This window comes from Alligator sinensis, unplaced genomic scaffold (assembly GCF_000455745.1).
Source record: "Alligator sinensis unplaced genomic scaffold, ASM45574v1 scaffold1317_1, whole genome shotgun sequence".
NCBI lineage: Eukaryota > Metazoa > Chordata > Crocodylia > Alligatoridae > Alligator > Alligator sinensis.
The window spans coordinates 133,686-157,267 of record NW_005842766.1 but is presented as its reverse complement, the minus strand read 5'-3'; the positions used below and the strand labels follow the sequence as shown (position 1 = coordinate 157,267).

At 45.2% G+C, this 23,582-nt stretch overlaps 1 protein-coding gene across 4 annotated transcripts in view; it reads left to right on the top strand.

Annotated features, from left to right (window-relative positions):
• RANBP10 (RAN binding protein 10) overlaps positions 1 to 23,582 on the top strand; it is a 197,990-nt gene that overhangs the window by 153,431 nt on the left and 20,977 nt on the right. For 3 of the 4 annotated variants that reach the window (XM_025216790.1, XM_025216791.1, XM_025216789.1), the window contains exons 5-6: positions 9,169 to 9,191; positions 20,517 to 20,701. In XM_025216790.1, the coding sequence (XP_025072575.1) occupies positions 9,169 to 9,191; positions 20,517 to 20,701 (208 nt within the window). Of the gene's footprint in view, positions 1 to 9,168; positions 9,192 to 9,513; positions 9,698 to 20,516; positions 20,702 to 23,582 lie in introns of all 4 variants that reach the window. The other variant, XM_025216792.1, reaches the window with a different exon arrangement.

Genomic DNA, 23,582 nt, shown 5'->3' with positions numbered 1-23,582 from the left:
TCAGCCGCATGCTGCTTTTCCTGGCCGGTGCCGACCTGGTTCTGCCCAGAAGGGTCCTGCAGCACCCTGTCAACCCGGGCATGGCACCGGTCACCCGCGCGGGCTCCTCCCTGCCCCAGCAGCACATGAGAAGCGGCCCCCTCGGGGCCTCACGCACGGGCGGCCGGGCCCGGAGAGCTGCAGCGCCCGGGGAGGGAGACTGGCTGGGGGAGCAGACATCGCCTTGCTGTGGGGCAGGGCAGCGGGGCTGGCTTGAAGTGGGTGGGTGAGGAGGCAAGCGGCCACTGCTTGGCCTCCCGCACAGGGCCGCTCCCCCAGGCCCCGCGGGAGTAAGCAGCTCCCCTCCCCTCGCTGCCGGCTGGGGCCCGTGGGCCAGCCCTGCCTGCCTCGCCGTGGCCCTGCCGCCACCATGGCGCCACCGCGGGCCAGATAAAATGGTTTGGCGGGCCGCATGGCAGCCAGCAGGCCATATGTTGGACAAGCCTGTGCTACTGGTACCTTGTGCACTTTCACCTGGTACTCTGAAGTACAGATGTCTTTGCTGTCAGTGCAATGGCCACCTGACCAGACATCAAAAGAATTCCTTGACACCTTACTTTTTTGCCACGTTTTTGGACATTCTGTGTAAACTCTGGAGCCTTGCCTAGTATGGAGGAGAACGGGCTCAGGTTATTTGGATGTGAGCAGAAAGGATGATGTAGTAAGGCACTGAGGTTAGCTGTGTGCAGACCTTGTGCAAAAGTCTTTTCTTTCTGCTTGTCAAGTTGTGGATGAGCCTGTGTGTAGGAAAGAAACCTGAAACCAACAGTGAAGAAAATCACTAAATATGGGGGCTATGCCATGGACATTTGGGACTATAATGAAGAAGGAGTGGGGGATTTGGCTTAGAAATCTTCTGGACATTTTCTATGTGACTGTAGAAAAGAAAAAGTCCTTCATTAAAATTTAGGGGTGAAATTCTGTTTATAAGATGTTCAGACCTACCCTGCTAAAGAGCAGGATAGTTGGAACTGTTCTTATCTCAATTCCCTTCCCAAAAGGTATCTGTTCCCTCACCTTTGGTGAAGGGAATTGGACACTTTTCCCATTCTTTGAGAGATCACACCAGCTCCAGAAAGGGCTCATTGTGGGGTGTGAATAAATACATAGTCTGATGTTTTAATGGAGGGTTTGATTTTTATTTTAACAGATAATGCAGGTATAAAAGTGCCATATTTCACTTACACTGCAGCTGGAGCTCAAGTAACTATTCCCAACTTTTAACAAGTCTGTACTTAGCTTGTGCATAACGAGCCTGCCTTCTGGGGCAATAGGCAAGTGTATGGAGGCTGTATGCACATGCATTTGATTTTCCTAGTTATTACAGTTTGCATTGCTACTGCCTGTATGTGGAGAAGATGCTGCTCTCATCTGTGTAACTAGGAACTCTTCTGTCCTGAGATGCACTGTGGCACAGTTTTTAAAATGATTCAAGGAGTAGCTGTGCCACAGGGGAGTAGTGTCTTCATGCGCAAACCACAGTCCATGCAGTTATGTGCATGGAAGGATGTTCCAGGCCTGGAGGCAAAGCTTTTTTATGTCATATCTTGTATATTTTCTTGTACTAGTCCTTATGCTCTTTCAAAGGCTTCAGAGAGACATCCATTCTTGACACCACCACTTCCTCATGTTTTGGGGAGTTCCTGTTGGATTATTTTCTGTCACCTGCTAGGAAGGGAGTTCTCAAGGAATCTGCTAATCCTATATGAATCTAAGAGTGGCTTCTAGAAAGCCCAGCCATCTTTCTGTGTGTTTATTTAGCACTTGGCCATCTGCTCAGCTTGACTTGTATAAAAATGTGGCTGAAAGAAGGTAACTTCTGTTTACCAGTTTTCCAGTCTTCATCCCTCTTGGTCATTTTCTGTAGTCATTCTGCTAGCTAATTCTCTCATTTAGATAAAGGTAGGTATTTCTGCATTGAACAGCTAGTATCAATGCTGCCTGGAAACTACTTGGTTTATCTTTAGTGTGGCGTCAAACTATGCTGGGGCACTTAAAATGTGATTAATAATGACTATAGTAGATATGATGGGGAATGAACCCTTGATCCTCCACAAGGACAGGAGAGCCAGTCCTTTCTGGCTGATTCTAAACAGATTCTGTTCTCAACATTAGCTAGAAGACAAATTGGATAAGGCAAGATGAACTGCGTGAGCCACACCACCCATTCAACATACAAAGTGCATTTAAGCAAATAAGATATTTCACTAGGGCAGGGGTGGGCAAAATGGCGAATCCAGCCGGAAGCTGGATTCCATTTCCCAGCAGCCCCGGCCTTAATTACTGTGGCTAGTTTTCATGGAAACCCCAGGAATGGCGGGTGTGATGGTGCAGGGCAAGGGTTTCCATGGAGACTGGCCCCAGCAGCACTGGCAGGGCACACAGCTGGGCATGGAGCTGCTCTAAGACCAGGACTGGAATATTGTGGCTTTGATGGCGTGGTCTGGAGCCAGGGTCCTTACCTCTGCCCCCAAAAGTCTTACCAGCCAGACATTACTCTCCAAGCTGCCGGGCTGGCTGTGTGCATGCTGCAGCTGTGTGCATGCACGCAGCATTTATCGGTGACATTGTTGGCCACATCAACCAAAAATGCCAATTGCTGATGATGTCACTTTTCCTTTTATCGGTGCCAGTACAATATGGATCGATGCATTAGTGTATCTCTAGTCCAGTGGTCACCAACCAGTGGATCTTGATCGATTAATCAGTTGTGGAACCTCTGACAGTTGATCTCAGTCTAGGAGGGCTGAGCGTGCACACACTCAGCACCTCCAGACTGAGATCGACTGTCAGAGGCTCTGCAGTCAGGAGGATGGGATGCACTTCTGCAATGGCTGGGACGCAGTCCAGGAGCGATGGGACACACGTGTTTGGACTGAGCTGTGCCCCCTGCCACTGGGGCCAGGCTGAGTGAGCTGTGCTCTTCTGCCATGCGGTAAGGGAGGGGAGTGTGGCAGGGGCAGGGGTGAGTGGGGACCCGGCCAGAGAAGGGTTGGAGCCCAAGTGGCTTGTGCAGGGGCTCTCCTGCACTGCACGCACTCTGGTGGAAGGCCAGGGACCACGTGCCCTTCACATCTGTTTGTGGGCAGAGGTGGCTGCTGCTGCATGCTGGGCTTTGCACCCTGAGCCCTGCACACAGATCGGGGGGACGTGTCCCCCAGGCCTCTGGCAAGGTGTGTGCAGTGGCGGGAGCTACCCCATGTGCCTGGATGAACTGCCCAGGCTCCAAACCTGGCCTACCCCAGCCGGGCCCCTACACCCCAACTCATCCAGTGGCAGGGGACGGGCATACATGGTGGAAGGGCAGGGGGCCAATGGGGCTTAGCCCCAGTCCCCCCCCCATGTGGGGCAGCAGTAGGGCTGCAGACTTCCTGCGGCTGCAGCAGGGGTGGGAAGGGGCCTGTGTGCAGTGGTGAGGGGGGGCACTGGAGCAGGGGCCGGCGCTTCAGAGCTGGGGCGGGTGCAGGATGGAGCCGCAAGCGGCTCACCCAGGGTGCAGGGAGAGGGGAGCATGCAGCCCAGGTGGGTATTGAAGGGTGCATGCCACTGGATCTGCACGCAGGGCAGGGTGGGCTGGGGCCGGGATGTTGCTAGGCTGTCTGGCCTCGCGGTTCTCACCTGCCCTATGTGCAAATCTGGGGGCGTGTGCCCCTCCTCCCTGCGCCCCCGAATGAAGTGCTCGCAGCTTTGTCCTGCTCTTGCCTGGGTGTGCAGGGCCTGCTCCTGTTCCACTCCTTCACTCACTGCCATGGGGGGTGCGGCAGATTAAGGCCCCTGCGGTGAGGGTGGGTGCACTTGTCCCACCACCCAGACCAGCCAGGCCCACTCCCCCCAGCCCCTGCTCCTGCCTGTGCCCTGCTCCCTCCCTCACCACTGGGGCTTTAGTCTGCCCCGCCTCATGGCCCTTTCCCCTCCCCCTGCCCCTTCCCCCACAGACTTACTTGCTGGGGGGGGTGCGCCCCCATATTATTTTTTCTCCCTCTGCCTCAATCTGCCCTCAGTCTTCCCTCTCCACAGACTGATCTGCACAGTGGGGAGGGCAAGTGGTGGCAGTGCAGGGTAGATCTTGGGTTGCTTTTTAATTCAAAAAGTGATCTCCTACCCAAAAAGGTTGGAGACCACTGGTCTTATCTTTTTGGAAACCGGCCACAGTGACGTGGGCTGGAGCTGCTGGGAAATGGAGTCTGCCATGGGCCCAATCCAGCCCGCGGGCCGGACCTTGCCTACCCCTGCACTAGGGGCACTTAAGGGGTTGTAATGGGGCGCACTGTTAAGGAGAGATCACATCTTGGAATTCAGATATGCCAATCTGTTTCTTGCGTTACAGTGGAGGGGCTTGATGCTAGACCTCACTGTTTGTAGTTTCAGCTGTTAAACACTGGTGAATTTCACAGCACTTTTTCATTATTTGCCATACTTTTTTGTGCCAAATTGCTCTTCATCCCAGTAAGAGATTTATGCGGCCCTTCCTGATAGTAAGTCTTTTTATTTGAGTTACTAAAAATGACTTAAAATAAATCCCTAATATATAAACTTTAAGGAAAAAAATTAAAATTTTGGCCTTGAAACATCTCCAACCCTTCCTTATTCTATTGCATTTTTCACATGTCTAAATGGAAAATGTACCAAGGACTGGGGAAAGGAAGCAGAACCTTTTTTATATGATGTAAAATTATATCATAAAATGAGTCACTGTCTTGACAAAGCAATATTTGAGTAATTTAAAATTACTTCTGTCCTCTTCAATGAACGTTCATTGTCTTAAAGCATGTGGCTACGCTAAGATGGAAGATGTCTTCTGATTTCCTCCCCACCCCATTTCAATCTTTAGCCTTTCTTCTCTCATCTCTTGCAAATTTATCTTTAAGAGAATAATTATAACTAATCTCAGGCTCTCCCTGTAAGAATCAAATCATAGGTTTATTCCTTCATCTGGGATTGACACTTCTGAGTGAAATAGGTTGCTAATGTACTGGGTATTGTCTTCCTACAGCATACAGTTCCATAGACTCTTTAATGTATACCCGAGAAGGGAATAATTTAGCTAAAAATAGTTTTCTAGTGCAAGAAAAAAATATACAATGAAGTGGAAAGCCGAATACTTCCATCTTATAACTTCACACGATTGGTTTGCAGGGGGCTGTACAATCCATCTGTGATCACATCCTTCCAGGATCCTTTTTCTAGTGCATAGAAATGATGACTCATTTTATCTCAGCAGCTTCCTCCTGTGAAAGGTGAATGAAATGCTGGGGCGTTGCAGTCATCATTTTGATTGCTGGCTAAGTGGTCCTGTCCCTTGAAGCATCCATTGATTTGACTCTTCATTTGGCCCTGCAGCCAGCCGTCCCATAGCTAAACATTTTATTAATCTGTGCTGGAAATGCTGCCTTTCTCAGCTGAGGAGGACAGCAGCTAGGAGGGCCCAATATTGTCTTTCAAGCACACTTTCAGTGCAATTGAAAAATGCTTGTGTGCAGAGGCTGCCTATTTACATCATTCTTCCAGGATAGAGTCACTGTGTATGGTGGGGAATAGCTCATTCTGTGTCCTGTTCATGGTTTTGCATTCTGTGCAAGTGCTGTAGTTATACTCGCTTTCAGTACTCCCTTGTTGTAGACTGGGTGTGTAATTCCATTTCCTGTTGAGAGACCTGCTCTACAGCATGTTTTGAAGCAGAACGTGAGCAGAGATCTAGCTACCTCGAAAGCTGTAGTACTGCCAACCTGTTGGCCATAATTTCTGCTTGTGTGGCTGCTGAAATGCTATTAGGAAAACCGTATCTTGCACATGTAACTGACATAGCCCTGGTGCAGCCCTGGAGTTCAGCCCAGCAGGTTAATTGAATTTTGTTGTAAGGGTGTGAACAAGTTTTCAGCCAGCTGGCCAAATCAAATGGGAAACCAACCAAATATGGTGGAGGAAGAACTTGCAGAAAGCAGTTAAAAGGGACAGCATGTGAGTGGAGAGACGAGTGGGGGGATGGGAAGGGAAGGAGAGAGGTAGGAGACCGACCATACACAGAAGGGAGAGTGGGCAGACAGCACAAGGCAAGTGATCAAATGGGGGAAATCTTCATTTAATTTTTCCCCCACCATGTGTTCAGATGTGTTTTGCATATAGATCCTTAATTTTGTTAGACTGCAGTGAAGCTGTCTACTAGAAAGACACTTCAAACTGTGTGGTGGTGTTAATTAACCTTGTGGCCCGTTAAGCTGTTCAGCTGATTTCAGTCCAAGATTCTCTTAGTTTATTTGAATCATGAATCTGTTTCTGCAAATAGTCCCTGCATCCTTTTTTAGATGGCTGGATAAAGTATTCTGCAAATAAATAGTTAAACGTTAAAAGTAAAAAGCACAAAGACTGTCTTGCTCTGTATCAGGCTAAAATGTGTTTTCTTGTCTCTAGAACGCTTACATTTGGGATCTGGAAGCAACAACTTAAGTAGAGCAGAGCAATCACTCCTAGTCTTGATTTCATTTTTTATAACTGATCTTTGGAAGTATTACAATTCTGTGTCTGCAAATCATGTGGTATTTACCATATCAGGATGAGTTCATAGTGGCTAGAAACCTGCCCACCCATTGTTTCTGAGTCTAACCTGTCTTTTCTTCAGCAGGGAAATGGGAAAACTTGTGATTTTTCCTAAACAAGTGTATCTAGTTCTGACATGCCCCAATCACTGAGGCATGCTGATTCACTTTTTCTTTATACCAGTAGTTGGGTTTCTCTGCCATTCCAGCAAAGCAAGTCCCCCCCTCTGCAACAATAACCATTTTCTTGATTATTACTGGGTGAAATCAAAGAGCATTGCTTACTAGAAACATGGCATCCTGTGGCCTCAGCTACTCATAGCCGTTGGGCCTTGTGGGACCAGAGTCCTACCAGGGCTATGATTGTGGTCTATCCCTGAGAGCTGTTGCCATAAACTTAATACTGAAGACCCAAAAAGCAGTCTCGAACAGAGAAGTGCAGCTTAGATGGTTGGGGCTGCTACTCTCAGGAGTGGAGGAGATTTTTGTGTTACAGTGGTTGCAACTTGTTGAAATGTCTAGGTATGCTTTAGACATTCCATCTCTGGCTTTAAGGGAAGACATTAGCAAAGGAGAAATTTGGGGGCATGAATTTGGACTCTTGTGGGGTAGTCATACTCTTGGAAGTTTTAATAGCGTTGATCACAGAAGTGTGTCAGGGTATCTTGTCAATCCCAGATATTCCAAAAGGTGGTGAACAGTTTATAAGTAGGGACCTACCTAAGTTGTGCCAAGACAGGTTTTTTTGCAGCCTGCTCAATGCACGCAGAACCGATCTTGCAGCAGTCCCATCCCTCTCCTCTAATGGGTGGGGGGCGCCTTCACTCAGTCTACATTACTACAGCTTTTTTAAGTGGTCCTTTCCTTGTGCTGTTGATTTGTTTTGTCCTAACACTGGAGCGGGGGCTGTTGTGGAAGAAGTGAGTTGCTGCTGCATTTAAAAGACACTCGTTTGGATTGCTCAGTAGTAGGGGGTACACCAGTCAATATATTGGTTGTCTGTAAGATTGGCACTGATAAGATAAATTGTATTATCGGCTATTGGCTTTTTTGGTTGTTGTGGTCAATAATTATGGCCACGTGCCTGGAACACCCTGGCGAGTATAATCCAGTCCCCGTGCCCTGCTGCCAGCCTGAGCCTGTGGCAGACTACAGGTCCTAGCAAGCAGCAGGAGGGGGTGCCAGGGAGCAGTCACAGGGCACTGCATTCAGCATCAAAAGGACCATTACTGGCTGCTGCAATGACAATGTTGCATGTGCAATGGGGGTCTGAGCACCAGGGCTGCCACGGAGATATTGGACTGCACGCGGGTGGCTGGGGTAGGGCACAGTGTGAGGGATATTCTGTTCTGCTGGGCACCGGGAGCCTTTGCAAAAGTTGCTTCACCCCAGCGGCCATGGGAGCTCAGCTGTGTGGGGCCCATCAGTGGTGTGCTCGGGGGCTCCAAACATGCCTAGCATCACTGTCCACAGAAGGGTCTGCCCTGTCTGCCCAGGACAGCAGCATGGGCCTGTGCAGGTAGGAGCCATGAGTGAGGGGGCAACGTGTGGGAATAAGGCAGTCACCGCCTTCCTCATTGAGAGCCGGAGTAGGCAGGAGGCATGTGTGTTATAAATGCAAAACAAACAAACAAAGGTTTATTTGCGTCAGTAGTTTAAAATATCTTGCACTATTACTAAATATGAGTTATCAGATCAGCATTGGCCAATATGGTTGGTTAATCATTGGCTACTGGTATCAGCCAAGAAAATCTTTATCGATGCACCCCTGTTCAGAAGAGCTTGGAAGTAGTTAACAATATGCCTCAGACACAGGAATGTATGGTGCAGATGCCTCAGCCTTTTACATGTTCTCTGCTCCCCTGATTTGGTGACTTGTAACTTTTGAAGAAAACCAGCAGCTCTGGCTGGATATACTTATAATCCTTTCTTAGCAAATATAAGACATTTTGTTTCTGCTTAACTTCTGCCTCTTTTCTGACTTATCAAACTGAATTAAAAGAATATACAAATTTTATTTATCCTATTACAGTTGTGAATATTACATTGGTGTGGAGAGAGAAGTCATTCTCTCCATGACTGCACATCTGAGAAACTGTTTTAGACCTTAGTCCAGAATTGCTGCAAGGTCTAGTTTCTGGAAACAGTACTGGGGAGTTTAATGCTCAGCTCCACAACTGTCTGGTAATGAGGAACCCGAGGCCAGACCTTGGCAATATTTAGAGCACTTCAGTTTCCAGAGCCAAAGTTTGTCTTCACTGGCTTGCTCTAGTGGATTCATAGGTGCCAGAGTCTTTTATATTGAGAGGGTGGAGAAGCAAAGGAAAAAGGGGCTGCTTTGGTGAAGCTTAATACACTGAAACTGGTGGGAGAAAATGTCTGAAACGCTGTAGATGTTTACCTGAATCTTTCCCAAATCACACGGTCCAAGCAGTGGGCAGAAGGGGGAGCTTGTATTAAAAACACTAAGTGGCTAAATCTGGAAACAGAGCTAGGATTTATTGCTGTGTGGTACTATTTTTATAGCATGTTAAAGCTGTAGGCAAGTGGGGAAAATCCTTTGTCTTCTTAATTCTAATATTTTTTCCCCCCACAGGTATAGCCTTTACAGACCTCCCTGTAAGTACAACTATTTTCAGTATTTTAACTAAGGATGTCAGTTTAAGGGAGGGGGAAAAGTTACAGGGGTGTTTGATGTCTTCTGTTTTGTGTTATGTTCAAGCGGTAGCACATGTTCCTGAACAATGTATATTTCCTGCTTTACCTCTGCTGCCTCTGGATAGAATTGCTCCCTGTAATGTGGCTTCATAGTCTCATGTCTACATGTGTAGAGTCATCTTGTGCCCTGTTGGGATTGCAAGGGAAAAATATATAGGCTTGGTAGGATGTCATTTTTATCAGTAAATGTTGATAAACATTAATTTCACCTCATGCTCCACAGACTGACAAAAAGATATATCCATTGTTAATAAGCAAAATTTATAAAAAGAGAACATAAGAAAAATGATGGCTGATGAAGTGTGTGACAACAGGGGAAGCAGTCCTACAGAACTGTACTGACTGTATTTTGGACTGCAACTCCCAGAAACCCCAGGGCCAGGGACAGAATTTGCGCATAAACCAGCGTAAGTGATTGGAAACTGGTTCAGATCTGTAATACAATAGAAGTTCAGTGCCCATAAACTACTTTCAAAATGGCCGAAATTAAGATAAACCTGGATGGACGTAGTATCAGACTGAATTGATTTAGGTTAAATTTGTTTATTGAACCGCCCCAGATCCCCTCCAGATTCAAGTGAACTCACAGTCCCCCAGCATCCCAGGATGCTTTGCACCTCCCCCACAAACCCCTTTGCAAAGTCAGTGAGCTAGCCTTGGCCTAAACTGTCTGGTCCAGCAGAGCAGGGTGGTGTGTTCTAGTGCTCTTCAGCTTCTGGCCTGGGCCACTGCAGGCATGTGGCTGCATTTCCAGAATCAAAAGTGAATGGCTGTTCAAATGCTTATCAGGAAAATCTATGCAGCTTAGACTAACCTGCAAAGATTGAATCAATTCAGTCTCAGGCTTTTTGACTATCCAGGAGACAGGGAGCAAAAGAAGAAGTGACAAAGCAGACGGGGGAGCTACTGATGGCAGCTCTGCTGCTCAGCTGGCAGCAGTTCTACAGTAGTTATGTTTGCAGCTGGTGGTTAAACTGCACTTTAATAATAGTATATTGCCAGTCTGGGGTAAGAAAAAGGTTGGGAACCACTGGCTTAAAGTTCAGCTTACAAAAGCGCAATGACCACTGTAACATCTCACAACTTGTTGCCAGAAAGCACATTTGTTTGTTTACCATCCTTGACTCTAATGTCGTGTTGGCTTCCCCCTGCTCTCATCTGAGTACTATAGCAAGACAGGGAAATGGGCTAGGGAATGAGTATTGTAGAATGGTTAACTACTCTTTTGTTTTTTGGGCCATCTCATCCTCCCTCCCTCCCTCCACCATCTCCTGTATGCTCATTACAACTCCACAAATTTTCAGCAAGCCCTGTACTTGCCTTCTGTAACCAACTGCTAGAGTGAATCTGAGCAAGGCTTAGCTCTCTAGGATTTGATGGTCCCTTCTTTGTCTCTGCCAGTCTGGAGTGTATCAGTTGCTTTCAATTTTAGATCTTCTCTATGGCATTGTTTTAGCTACATCAGAGACTGTTAAAATGGTTGGCTAATCCTGAAAACCCAGCTGTCTCGATGATTAAGGGAGTCCAAATTTTGAGCATCATGTCTCTCATGATTCTCTGCTTGCTCACTGAATAGGCAATTCAAATATAACACATTAGGTTGGACAAAAAAAAATCATTATATATTGGCAAGGCATTTTCATTAGAAGCTGGAGTGTATACCAGTTCTACACTTGGAAGGAGCAGGGTGGACTATGTATGTTCAGAACATGCCATAAGCCTCCTCATGTACAGCAATAATAGGATTAAATATCCAACCCAAAGTCCCTCATTAGATATGCAGTTATACACCTGTGTCTCAGCAAAGGCTGTTTTGAGTTCTGTGTTTCAGTTAGTGCAGGGTTGCATTGCTCATTTCACAGATCACAAGGTGTTCCCTGAAGAACTCCTGCAGTGACCCTCCAGAATTAAAAGAATTCTCCTCCAGATTCTTCTCCAGAATGGGGAGATCTCAGAACAGCAACAGAGTCTTCCAATGCCTGAGGAGGAGTGTTTGTGGCCGAAAGATCGCAAAGAACTTTTTTTCCAAGTACTTAGTTAGTCTAATAAAAGATATCACATCTACCCAAAGAACCTTACCTGCCTATGTCCTTAGACCAACATGTCTACAACCAGCAACCCTGCAGTATGTGTTTAAGTAGTAATAACTAGTAGGGTGGGTAATTATTGGCTATAAGTGCCAAACTCCAGGAGGAACCCCTTGGTGGTTTGGAGACTGTGACCCAGAGCAAGGTGGTCATTGCTTTGAACAGTCCAATAGAACACTTTCCCTTACTGTTTTTGACGTTGCACCCAGACCACCTTGCTGCTAGTCACGTGGTGTGTTGTGCATGGCATCTATCTCTTCCAAGGAATTAATGCTCAGGGTAGAAACTCTGGGAAGGTAGGACTTCACTATGATCAGCATTAGAATTTTGTAGATTTCAGAGTTTTGAGGACAAACGAGACTTGGCAGTGGTGCAGACTGCCAGTTGAAAAGAGTGCTCCTTTCTACTGTGAGAATGTGATGGCCGCATCACACAGCCCTCATCCCCTTGCCTGTGACATGTCCAAAGCATATTGGCACTCAGCATGCATATATTTCATGCTTTAAATCAGAAGTGGCCAACCTGCAGCAGGAGTGCCACAAGTGGCACAGGCAACCTCTTTGTGTCACATGCAGAAGATCAAGGAGGGGACAGGCCCTTGCAGCAGCAGATAGGGCAAGAAGCAGAAGGGAGAACAGGAGGTTGGGCAGGGTAGAGAGCAGAAAGCAGATTGGGCAGAGGAAGGGTTTTGTAATGTCATTCCAGGAGGGTCCCTGGCTAATTTGTGGCACACCTGCTGAAAAGGTTGGCCTTCATTACTATATATTATTGACTTATTCCCTTCCACTCCTTTCATAGCCCTGAATGAACAAATGGAGAATTCTATGTTCCCACACTAGTGACTGTTGAGCAGATGATTACTCCTCAGTAAGTAGAGCTGGGGCAATTCTCATGCCCCTCTCTAAAGCTTAAGGCTGATTTGAAAATGAAGACTGCTTGTACAGTTATGGGGGTGGAGCCTTATATCTGCAAGGGGCAGTGACCAAAAATTGGTTCTAACACTTTCTCAGGAGAAGCAAAGATTAAAAATGGATTTATTTCAATTCCTGATTAGTGACAGGCAAGGTTTCAGCTCTTCTGATGCTTGACACCACTCGATATCACTCTTTTACTTACAAAGACAATTGTATATAAAACATAATCCTACATTTCAATGGGTTCCTCCTACTTATTCCTTCCATACAGTGTCAATAAATCCCAAGGTTTAGTTTCCTGCTCTTTCACCTTTGCCTTGGATCTGGTTTATCTCCTGATATAAACTTCTCTAGAATTCACTCAGGCATATTAGTATCTTTTTTGCTTATTGAGTGCATTCAGTCCTTTCTGAATAAATTCATTTTGTTTCTTTCCTTTTTTCGTCTGAATATCTTTATCTACAGATCATATCTCCTGCGGTGTGTACTCTTTGCCCGCATGCAGAATTTTTTTTTGGGTGGGGGGGGGAAGGCTTCTGTCAAAGACCTCTGCTTGGGCCACTAAGAGTCATCTTCCTTCCACTGAAATGAGATCATTGGGGCTTTTGTAGACAACAAAGATGCACCCATTTAACTGAAGGTGTGATGTTGAGCTGATGTTAGGGAAATTTGGTGCAACTTTGTGTGCCATTTATGTATGTCAGAGTAAATTCGGACGTAAGTTCATTTAGCTTATTCCTAATCGGTATAGCTCTGTGTGTACAGTAGGTCTTTCACCTTGGAGCTTTACTCCTTCAAATTTGGTAAACTCAATGTAGTGTATGACATGATACTATAGAGCAAAAATCTCCCTCTGTGGAGTGTTGCCTGGCATTTTATACTAAACGTTGTGTATGTTAATGTAAAGGATAAACAAGTGTTACATATCTGTCAGTGTAAGCCTAATAGTGACAGTGCTAGAAAGTTTCAGATGTAACTGATGCAAAGATGACACTTCTATTATGTGCCCCTTTTAGTAGCATCCTTTTATCTGCACCCATGGGTCTAAGCTTCCTTGATCATCAGAGTTCTGTCGGACCAGCTTATCTGCTGCTTTAGTGTCTGATGGCTTTTGCACCATTTTTTCTCCTGCCTTTGGTAGAGTGCTCACTCCTGCTTTCAGGGCAGTGTTCATGTTGGATAGATAGGTCATTACTATTCAGTCTCTCCTCAGTCAACACAGGCTTCAGAGTAAAACACATACTATTAACTTATAAAACATGCCACACATCAGAAGTAAAGTCTGGCAATATCCAGGGCAAAGTCTTTATCCAGTATGGGTTTAGGATTCATACCTACCTGAGTTAACTTGACTCAGACTGTGTGCCCTTTCAGAATTGTACCAAGGTGACGAAGAGCTAGCGTTTTGCCCAATAGCCTAGTGATTAGGCCACTTCATACATGAAAATGTGAGGTAGACTTCTAAGCCTTTCCCACCCTGAGAACTTGGAATTCACCTTTTCTGTTCTCAGGAAAGCAGCCTAACCTCTCAGCTATGGGCTGGGCCCAGCTGACTTATGACCTCTGGTCTTTTCTCCTAGAACTGTTTATATGTTTTATATGAAATAATTATGGGATAAAATGCAAAAACAACATTAGAGCCAGAGGCCAGAACCCAGAACTATAAGCCTCATTGAATTTACAGTTAGGCTTCCTCTTGCTTGATATCTTTCTGGCTCCATGGTTCTTGTACTTTGGCTGTTCATTGAGCCAACTTCAACAGGAGATGAAGAGTGCCATAAACATAGCCCAGACTAGAGCCTGGGGGTTAAGCCACTTTCCTGCAAAGTGGGAGATAAGACTTTAAACCTCAGACTGAAAAAGGTCTGAAACCCATATCTCCCACTTACTGGTTGATGGCTTTAGCGACTAGACAAGTGGTTTTCAACCTTTTTTCATTTTCAGACCCCTTTGGAAATTTCAGATGGAGGTGTGGACCCCCCTTTGAATTGTAAATATGGCTATTCACATACTTTTGATTTATCATAGTCATCTTTCATGGACCCCTTAGACATAGTCTGCGGACCCTCTACAGGTTGAAAACCACTACACTAGACTACTGGGCAAAAGGTGACTGCTGCTGCTCTTGACACTGCCACCTCTGTTAGGCATACTCTGTGCAAGTGTAACAGATTAGGCCCTCCAGGACTTTACCTGTGCCTGAACTTTAGCCAGGACTTTGCTAAATCACACATTAGCAACAAGCTAAATCTAGTCACTAAAAAGTGATCTGGTCTAATATGCCATGTAGATGGACCCTTACAGTACTGAGGCAGAAGTGTGTGCTAAAATTGAACAGAGAAGCCAAAAAAAGGAAAAGGTCAGATGGCTGCTTTGGCAATTCTCACATATCTCTTTGCTGAGTGCTTGTATAACCTGAGACCCTGCAGACTGTAAAACATGGTTGACACAGCTTGATCAGAAGGAGCACAACATAAATTGTTAGATAAAAGGGTCTTTGGCATAATTTAACCATGTCCTGAGCCTCGTGACATCATAATAAACATGCTAGGTGGAGTCCCTAGTAATGCTGCAGTGGGGTCCAGCAGTTTTTCATATTTCAGATTCAGAGCCTTGCTGAGCCTAGCCTTTTACCCTTAGCCCAGTTGCTCAAGATGCTCCCTTTAGAGCCTGAAATTCCTTGTGTTTGTTTTCAGCACCAAGAAAGATTTGGGTTTAGAAATTGTAGGAAAAATTTTCACTTGTCTTTCAGGATCAAAGATTCAGACTAATCCAAGTGCAGTTTCCAGGGTTCAAAAATGGTTTTGTCCTTTTGCAACCAGCATACTGCTCAAATTTACCAAGTTATTTTTCTCTGAAACTTGTTCTCCCTGATTCAGTACCCTTCTTTGAGCAGCAGTTCAGAAGGCGATTAGCTGTTTAGCCCCTTCTCAGTTAGGTGAGAAGTGCTGCTCTTCTCTGCCACTTGAGTGCATTGGAGTTTGGAACCAAGGCCTCCCACTATTGGGAGGTGGCCTCCAGAAGCAGGGGGGCACCTAGCTGCGGCCTTCCAAGTTCAGAGTCCTGGACACAAGTAATGGCAGCAGTCTGCTGATCACAGTTTGAAATCTGAGTGTTATCTCTGTCTTCTGAATGGCTGCCTCTCTGACCTTTTGCTTCTCAGTCCCTGTACTGCCAGCCTCACCTGCTGTCCTCCATCATGCTCATCCTCCTTTCAGAGACCCTCCTTCACTCCTCTAACTCCCTCATGCTTGTTTATTTCTGCCATTCCTCTTCCCAATGCCCGGTTCCCTAGTAAAATAAATAAAATAACAGTATCCATCAGCATAGAACTTTTTGCATGGACTTTTAGTTAGCTTCTCAGATGGTAAGCTCTGAAGAGACAGCTGGGTTTTTTTATATATATTTATCTTCTTTTTTTTTTAAGTGGTATCTATCAGACTTAGGCCCTAGTCTGGGTTGTGGTCCTTGGAGTCTACTGCAGATTCAGTTATACAGTATTTCTTCAGGAATTGTAGCAGTGTTGAAATACAACAGAATACTGAGAAGCCATACAACTTACAAGTGCTTTTGACATTACATGCTTGTATATTAATATAACAAATATGATACCATCCAGAGCAGTTGAAACACACTGTGCATTCACATTGAGGTATAGCAAAACAAACATAACAGAATAAAAAAATGTTAAACATTAACCACATTCTGCAAGTCTCTCTCAGGACTGCTAAAATTGTGTTCTCAAAGGTTAGCTACAAAAAGGGACTGGAAACAGAAATCCTGAGTGACCTTTATAAAATTCATAGTTCCCTGTCCCCAAGTTGCCTATCACATTCCTGGAAAACAAAAGTTTTTTCTGATGCTTTTGACCATGCACATCATTGTCTAATGCTCTTTTTGAAAAATTTGTGCGCAGAGGGCTCCTTCCAGCCCCTAAGTTAGAGCCTATTATGTGAGACACTGGCCGCATGCACCATTTCCTGAACTGACTTTGAGACAGTTTTTGGACTGACTTCACTTCCGGGGGGTAACTCTGACTTCAGTGAGTTTACTTCAGAAACCAACATACTGCTGGTCTAGAAATTATTTCCTGGAAGAGAGTGCGGTAACTATTTTCCTTCACTTTTCCCTGTCTTACCCCCTTCTTAGTGCTGCTCAGGAGTTAAGTGATGAATGCAAAGATTTCCAGTGTCAAGAAATTTTTTAATGGATACTATTTCATTGAAAATCCCTGACAGTTAATAATGATGATACATGGTTCTTGTTATCCTTGACAAATTTAGCCAAAGACCATTTCTGTTTCAGTTTGCTTTTCAGTTGCATAAACTTTCGTTCCATAGGAAAGTTGCACCAGTTTAACTAATGGCATGAATTCAAATGTAGTGCAAAAATCCACTTAGTTGGCTAGGCACAGGTTTACACTAACCAAAGCAAAAAGATGTTTTTAATCAAAAACGAGTATCCCACAAAGGAGGTTGTGAAAGTATAATTTAATATAAATTAACACAACGGTTAAACCAGTACAGCTTTCTTACATACTATATAGGTCCATACCGAATCAATCTCTTTCTTCCTGAAAAGACCCATATAAATATCTCTTCAGGAACAGAAAAATCCCCTTAAAATGCTCAAAACCATTTTTTAATGTCAGCTATGTTGTTCTAATGTCCTCTAACAGGCATGACTTTTTTTGTCAGATTTTAAAAAGTTAACAGTGGCAGCATCCATTTGTGGTGTTCCGAGTTGGGAAAAGTCATGTGGCCAGAAGATAGAGCACTGAATTTGGACTTGAATCTGGCCTCTGTTCCTAGCCAAGCTCTTGGCCTGCTGAAGTACCTTACCCATAATGCCATTTGCCCAAAGCTTTTGCTACTTTATATTCCTGGTAGCTTTGCAGATAGCATGTGTTTTCATAGGTCTGAAGCCAAACTACTCTCAGGAGGGTGGTGCCAGGACCAGGCTATGAACAGGAATGTTGAGGCATGAGGAATGGGACTGTAGTAGTAATGAGAAGAAGAGTTTGTTAGGAATCCCAGAGGGGCTGGGAGTGTCAGGAGCAGAAGGCCAACAGTGGGAAAAGGAGAGAAGGTACAGAATGTAGGAGTGAAGGCGGGAGGGAGGGCTGGCACACAACATGGTAGGGGAGTAGGAAGTGGGGTGGAGGAAGGAACCCTTGAGGGAGGCTGAAATGGTGCTTCCCTACAGTCTTGTAGTACAGGAGGCAACAGGTGAAGAGGCTTTTGATCAGTGAACAGGAAGGCTGTATTTGCATGAAAGAGGCCAAATTTTAACCCTGAGTTGGTTGCACACAAATCAGGAACAGGCAGATGGAAAAAAAATGAGGGGTTGACTTGTGACTTTGAAAGGTCTTGGGCTAGTGATACAAAAATCATTCAGAGGCCCAGTGTAAAGATTGTAGAAATTTGCCCTCTCATAGTATTATTTTTTGTATTATCCCTTATATTTGAATGGAAGGCAAATCTTTAAATGTCACAACCTTACCTAGTGACTTCAGTTTGCACTGATAGTAACCTGTAGTGATGAGGCACCAAGTAGTGTGTGCTGGATCTTGATTGCCTGCCACCATGCCCCAATAGTTCCTCCAGTTTGGCTGTGATACAAAGGGGTACAATGAAACAGTCAGCAGTCCAGTTAGCTTTATTTCCTCTGTTACTCTCCCAGCCCATATTGTGGGTTGCTCTCCTACTCCCTGCCTTGGCATTTCAGATTTTCAAATTGTACAGTACCAACTGCTCACTTCTTAGGCTGCTGATCAGGTGCCAAATGCAGATCTTTCAAACCAGAGAAGGATGCTGCGGTTCACTAGGTTTTAAGCACCAGGTTTGTTGGGAGATTCCTTTGGGAAAGAAAAAGCCATACCGTGGTCTCATCTGCACAGCATACAGATCACTGTTGAAACCTTGGATTAGAAGGCAGTGGTTTGTTTCCTCACTGTGAGAACATTTGAATGAGGCTTCTTCCCAGTGAAGAATGACACTTGTACCATTGAACATCTCAAATGCATCCTGACATTACCATAGGGTAGTCATGTCCTCAGATGTAATGCCATCTCAGTGTATTCTGTGTGGCTTCTTGGAAGAGATATGCTATTTAACATGTGTTGGCAAGGGAATCAGATGATGAAGGCAGAATTGTGGCTCAGCTTTTACTTTGTGACCCAGAAAATTCAGGAGCCTCCAGGTGGCATGCAAGTCGAATGACCACATCTTCAGTATTCTCTCTGGTTTTATTCTTTTAACTGATAAGACTGTTGTATTGCAAGGCAGTATCACAGCTGTCAGCATAAGATCCCATACTTATGGCCAGTTTGGAAAGAACCACTTGGCACTTGTACTCTACTGCTATATATCAAATAAGAAAGGTCCTCTTTGCATTTTTCTGCAGTTAGTTTCTTGCTTATCCTGGGACATGACTGCCCTAATAGCTGTGCTGTTTCTATTGTTCTATGGATTTCATACTTGGAAAGAAAGCTCAGCTGTTCCCTTTATAATTTGAGCCCATCTTATTCCTTGTTTTACTAGCATGTGAAAAGAGCTCTTTTGGTCTAATGTAAATGGTTTTCTTGCCTTTTGTATTGCCTTGTAGGTATTCACTGGGTCAGTGGTTCCAAAAATGTGTGGTCTTCAGATTAGCTGGTAGCCCCTGCTGGTCACGTGGAGTTGTCTTTTGTTTCTTGTTTCTGATGATAGTATCACGTTAACAACAGCTACAATTATGTTTATTATTTTCCTGCGTAGATGCCCTAGTGATATATAATGTGACACTGTTTTCTCCTAGCCATCTTTCCCCCAGTTGTACTCTTAGACTGTGGTCCACACAATGGAATTAATATTGAAGAATCCCTTGTACTGTGTGATGCCTTTTCTTATTTCTCTAAATTTCATGGAAATTGGCATCCTTACTGCAATGTTCTACGGTTTTGATGAGGGGGAGGATTGTGGTGGGGTTACTTGTGTGGCATCAGTTTGCTTCTCCTATAAATAACATTTTGTGTTCAGTGAACCTCTCCTCAGATTTTGGTCATATATATTCAACCCTGCAGAAATTGAATAATGTATTGGGTATTTTTCCTGGGGGAGGAGTTCATCTTTCTGGCTCAGCTTGAAAATGAAATTTAGACCTGGACTTGCTGGCTTGATTGAATTGATGTCTTTTTGACATCATCAGAGATCTGGATGAACCATAGTGCCCTAACTCTATGCTGGACAGTTCTGTGGCTTGTGCTCTTGAAAGAATTCACACCTCTGGTCAGAGTTGTAAGAGTTTTGATAGTGGCTGCTTGTCAGGAAGCAAAGAAAGTGAAGGTGAAAAGATGGTTTAGAACAGGGCTGTCCAAATTCTACAACCCCATGGTCACATGCCCATAGGCCACACCAGGAACACCACAGGGACATACCTGCATCCCTCCACTGCTGCACCCTGTACCTTTGTGTGCAACCCCCACCCCTCTGTACCTGCAGGTGCATGAGTATGATCCTCTTTCCCCCCTTCCCCACTGCTGCACCACATAAGTGCAACCCCCCATCCCCTTCCAGGCATGGCCCCATCACCGTCAACTCCCCATGCTGTCCTGCACCCTGAGATAAAGGTAGGAAGCAGCAGAGGAGGGAGGTGGGGAGCCTGGAGATTCTGGCTGCTATTGCAGCAAAAGCAATGAGGGGAAGCGGCAGCCAGGTGAGACCCTGGGGTGTGGGGGCACATATTAACCTCTCATGGGCTGCATGTGGCTCACAGGCAGACAGTTGGACAGCGCTGGTGTAAAATAAAAAGTTGGAGAGCCCACCTAGTTCTTGGTAAAACAGACATGCCTTCTAATCCTTGTTACTATCCAGGATCCTGAGCTGTGTAAGAATCTAAAAAAACCCAACAAGGACAGACTGGCTTGTCACAGATGCTGGTTGTGAGAGAGATCACAGTCTGTTGGGTAGAGTGCCCACTGCTCTGGGTTCATGCAATACCTTTCCCAGTTGCATGTTCGTGGTGATAGGTAAGGCCTGAGCTCCTTAAGATCTAGAGGTTGTCCTTACACTACAGAGGCTATAGTTGTCTCTTGCTCCCTTTGTAACAAGTCACAGTCAAAAAAAACTAGCCACCTACTCCTTTGAATGCTGTTACAAGATATAGAGAAAAATACAGGTGCTGCTCTAAGAGCCCATGAGGAAGCACTGAGAAGCTTTAACATGGTTGTTTTCTTTTGTTTGCAGTCAAATCTATATCCCACTGTGGGGCTCCAAACACCAGGCGAGATAGTCGATGCCAATTTTGGGCAGCAGCCATTTGTGTTTGACATTGAAGACTACATGAGGGAATGGCGAGCAAAGATTCAGAGCACCATCAAGAGATTTCCTATAGGAGACAGACTAGGCGAGTGGCAAGCAATGCTCCAGAAGTAAGTACAACTATTTCACTCTTCCTCTTCTTGTATAAGTTTTAAAATATCACCTAGCCAAGAGTTGCTACAGAACAATCAAAAGGCAGCATTATTCCCTCACCTTTCCCTGTTCGATTTAAGTGTCTTTTTGCAGTCCATGAAATCCTGTTGGTACCTAGAGGCAAGCTATTTACACTATCATCAAATGTTCCCCTAGGAAGGATTCAGAACTTGGTGTGTCATTACTGCCTTCCCTTGCTTAGGCCACTTCCCAGGCTAGTAAGTGGAGTTCATTTCAGCAATGATGCCATTAAGGCATTTTAGTGAACAGGGTATTCATTTCAGGAGAAATGTGAAGCTGATGTGCTTCTCTGTCCTTCTTGATAGTGGTCACAATATGTGAGCAACTGAGCCAGCCAGTTGTTGTGAAAGTTTGATAATAGTTGAGGAATGAACAATGAATTCAGTTCTACCTCTACCACTGAGCACAGAAGGGAAAGGGAGAGAAACCTCAAGTTTCTCCCATGGTAACAGACTTGGTGCAGTTGCATGTTGTCAGTGTAAAAATCTACAAGCTTGAAAATTTATGGGAAGAGAAACGTATTGATTATAATAATCAGAGAAACTCCTGTAGTAAATTGGACAGTGTTGTGGGTGGTGTGATATGTGCTGTGACACAAGCGATCTCAAAGGGCAGTGGCGGATGATGGGGATATAATGTAAATGTGTTGCATCTGACTTGGAGCCTTGTCACAGTGTAAGCTGCCTTCTGTATAGTCTTCCTCACAGGAAGCAGAGTAATTTGTAACAGTACTTCTTCAAGCTCCTTTCAGTCCAGAACGTTTGCTCACAAAGGCCGCATCCAAACGAGCCCAGACATTTGGTTTCACAGGGACAACTAGCAGTGAGACACCTTGTGTTGCTGGTACTTGTACCTGGGAAATGCCCACGTCATGCACTGTCTGGCATGTGGCAGGTTGCCTTGGATGGTGTAGGGGAGGCTGGGGCCAGCAACTGTGCTGGCTCCAGCAGCCTGTCCTGGAGGGGAAGCCAGGGAAGCTTCAGCCAAATCACCCCTGCAGGTTGGAGCATGGCCGGCAGCTGGAGCATGGTTCCAGCTTTGGGCAGCGCACGCTGCCTCCATGTGTACTACCCTGCTTTTTTTTTTGTGCAGGTTTTTTTGGGTTTTTTTGTTTTGTTTTGTTTTGTTTTTGACCCCTGGATCTTCAGGGGTCAAAAAGCCCCCTGTACTGCAAGGTAGCAATGTGGGAAATGCCTGAACATGCGGTGTGTGGCACCGCAGATGTGTCTGTGGTATAACATACCACATGGCCACACTTGTTTGGATACAGCCATAGTACCCAAGCTCCCCATAACATAACATAAGTGTCTCATCAGTTGGAGAAGGCTAAACCAGAAAACCAGCCGAGGGCATTGGGGAGTCAGTATTGATAGACATATTCAGTGATTTCTGAGGCTGCTGTTCATCTTGAGAGAAATCTGATGAAAAGGGAAGTAGATGTTATGGTTTCTCCTCCAGTGCCTGACTTGAAATTTGGGAGTTTACAGTGCTACACACAGTATATAAGGGCTGCCTAGTCTGATGGTCTTAAGATTCTCAGTTTTCATGCATCTCTCTTGGAGTTCAAAAGGGCCAGTCTTGGAGAACTTGTCTCTGAGGAGCATTTGCTGTTGTGTTAGCAACCACAATTGAGGGAAGGGTAAGTAAGTATGGCAGTAGTTTGATGGGAATTCCGTATCTATCTGCAAGTGATGCTCTCCCACACTAACCAGATATCAATAGTAAGAGTGGATGGTAAACTAGTATAGCTACCTACAAGATCTGTGAATCAATAAGTAGTCTGCCCTTTATGTTGATACAGTCCCTAGTGTCCATGTGCACTGGTCTTAGTTTTGCATTGGAGAAACTGAAAAGGAGTAGTATGAAACCTGTAGTTTAGGTAGTGTTGGTGACTGGAGTATGAAATTCCAATACCGCTATTGCAGGAGTGCCTGAACTTTGCCTAACTGAGATTCCTGCTAGTATCTTGTCAGAAATTGGAGAGCTGCACCCAATTCACAGAAGATTAAAAGGGAACTGCCCTGTCCTCCAAGAAGAAAGTACAGGTCTACCAGAGAAGTGCCAAATGGTGTAGGTTGTGCCCAACTTCAGTCTCTGCACAGACTCTAACCACTTTGTGGTTACAGCAAGCAGCCCTGAGTGGGGTGTATATTCTGCTTCTGCTGTGTGTTAGTAGGAGTTTGTGTCTGGAATGCCATTAGGAGGTTCTCAACAGGTTCCACAATTGGAAAATGCTTTTAATTTGGCCTTGGAAAGATGCTTAATAGACTGGCTCAGAGACAACTCCCAGGATAACCTGAGTTTGTGAAAGTCATTAGCTTGCTGTGCCTTAACAATGTGCATAAATCAGTGTGTCAGAAAAGCTAGTGTAGGGTTATTTGATGCATTTTATTATAGACCTTAGAGGAGATATGTTTCCCAGAGACTTGAGGAGAGCTGACCCCCCACTGGAAATATGACACCATGCAAGACAATGTGAAGCATTTTGTTGTGGTTAAATACCAGAGGCATCTAACCTACAAGTCAAAGTAATGAACTGTCACAAAGAACAGGGCACTGTACTGCTCAACAGCAACTTGTTGGTTGTTGATGTGGTGTCAGGGACAAAAACAGAGTTAACAGGGAGACTCTTGCTTTTTATTTACCTTCATAGTATAGTTCAGGCTTGTCCAACATATGGCCCGCGGGCCGCCATGTGGCCCACGAAACCATTTTATCTGGCCCAAGGTGGCGGCGGCGCTGCTGCCACCGCCACAGAGCGCAGAGCTGCCGCGGTGGCAGAGCACGGAGCTGCGGTGGCAGCGGAATGCGGAGCCG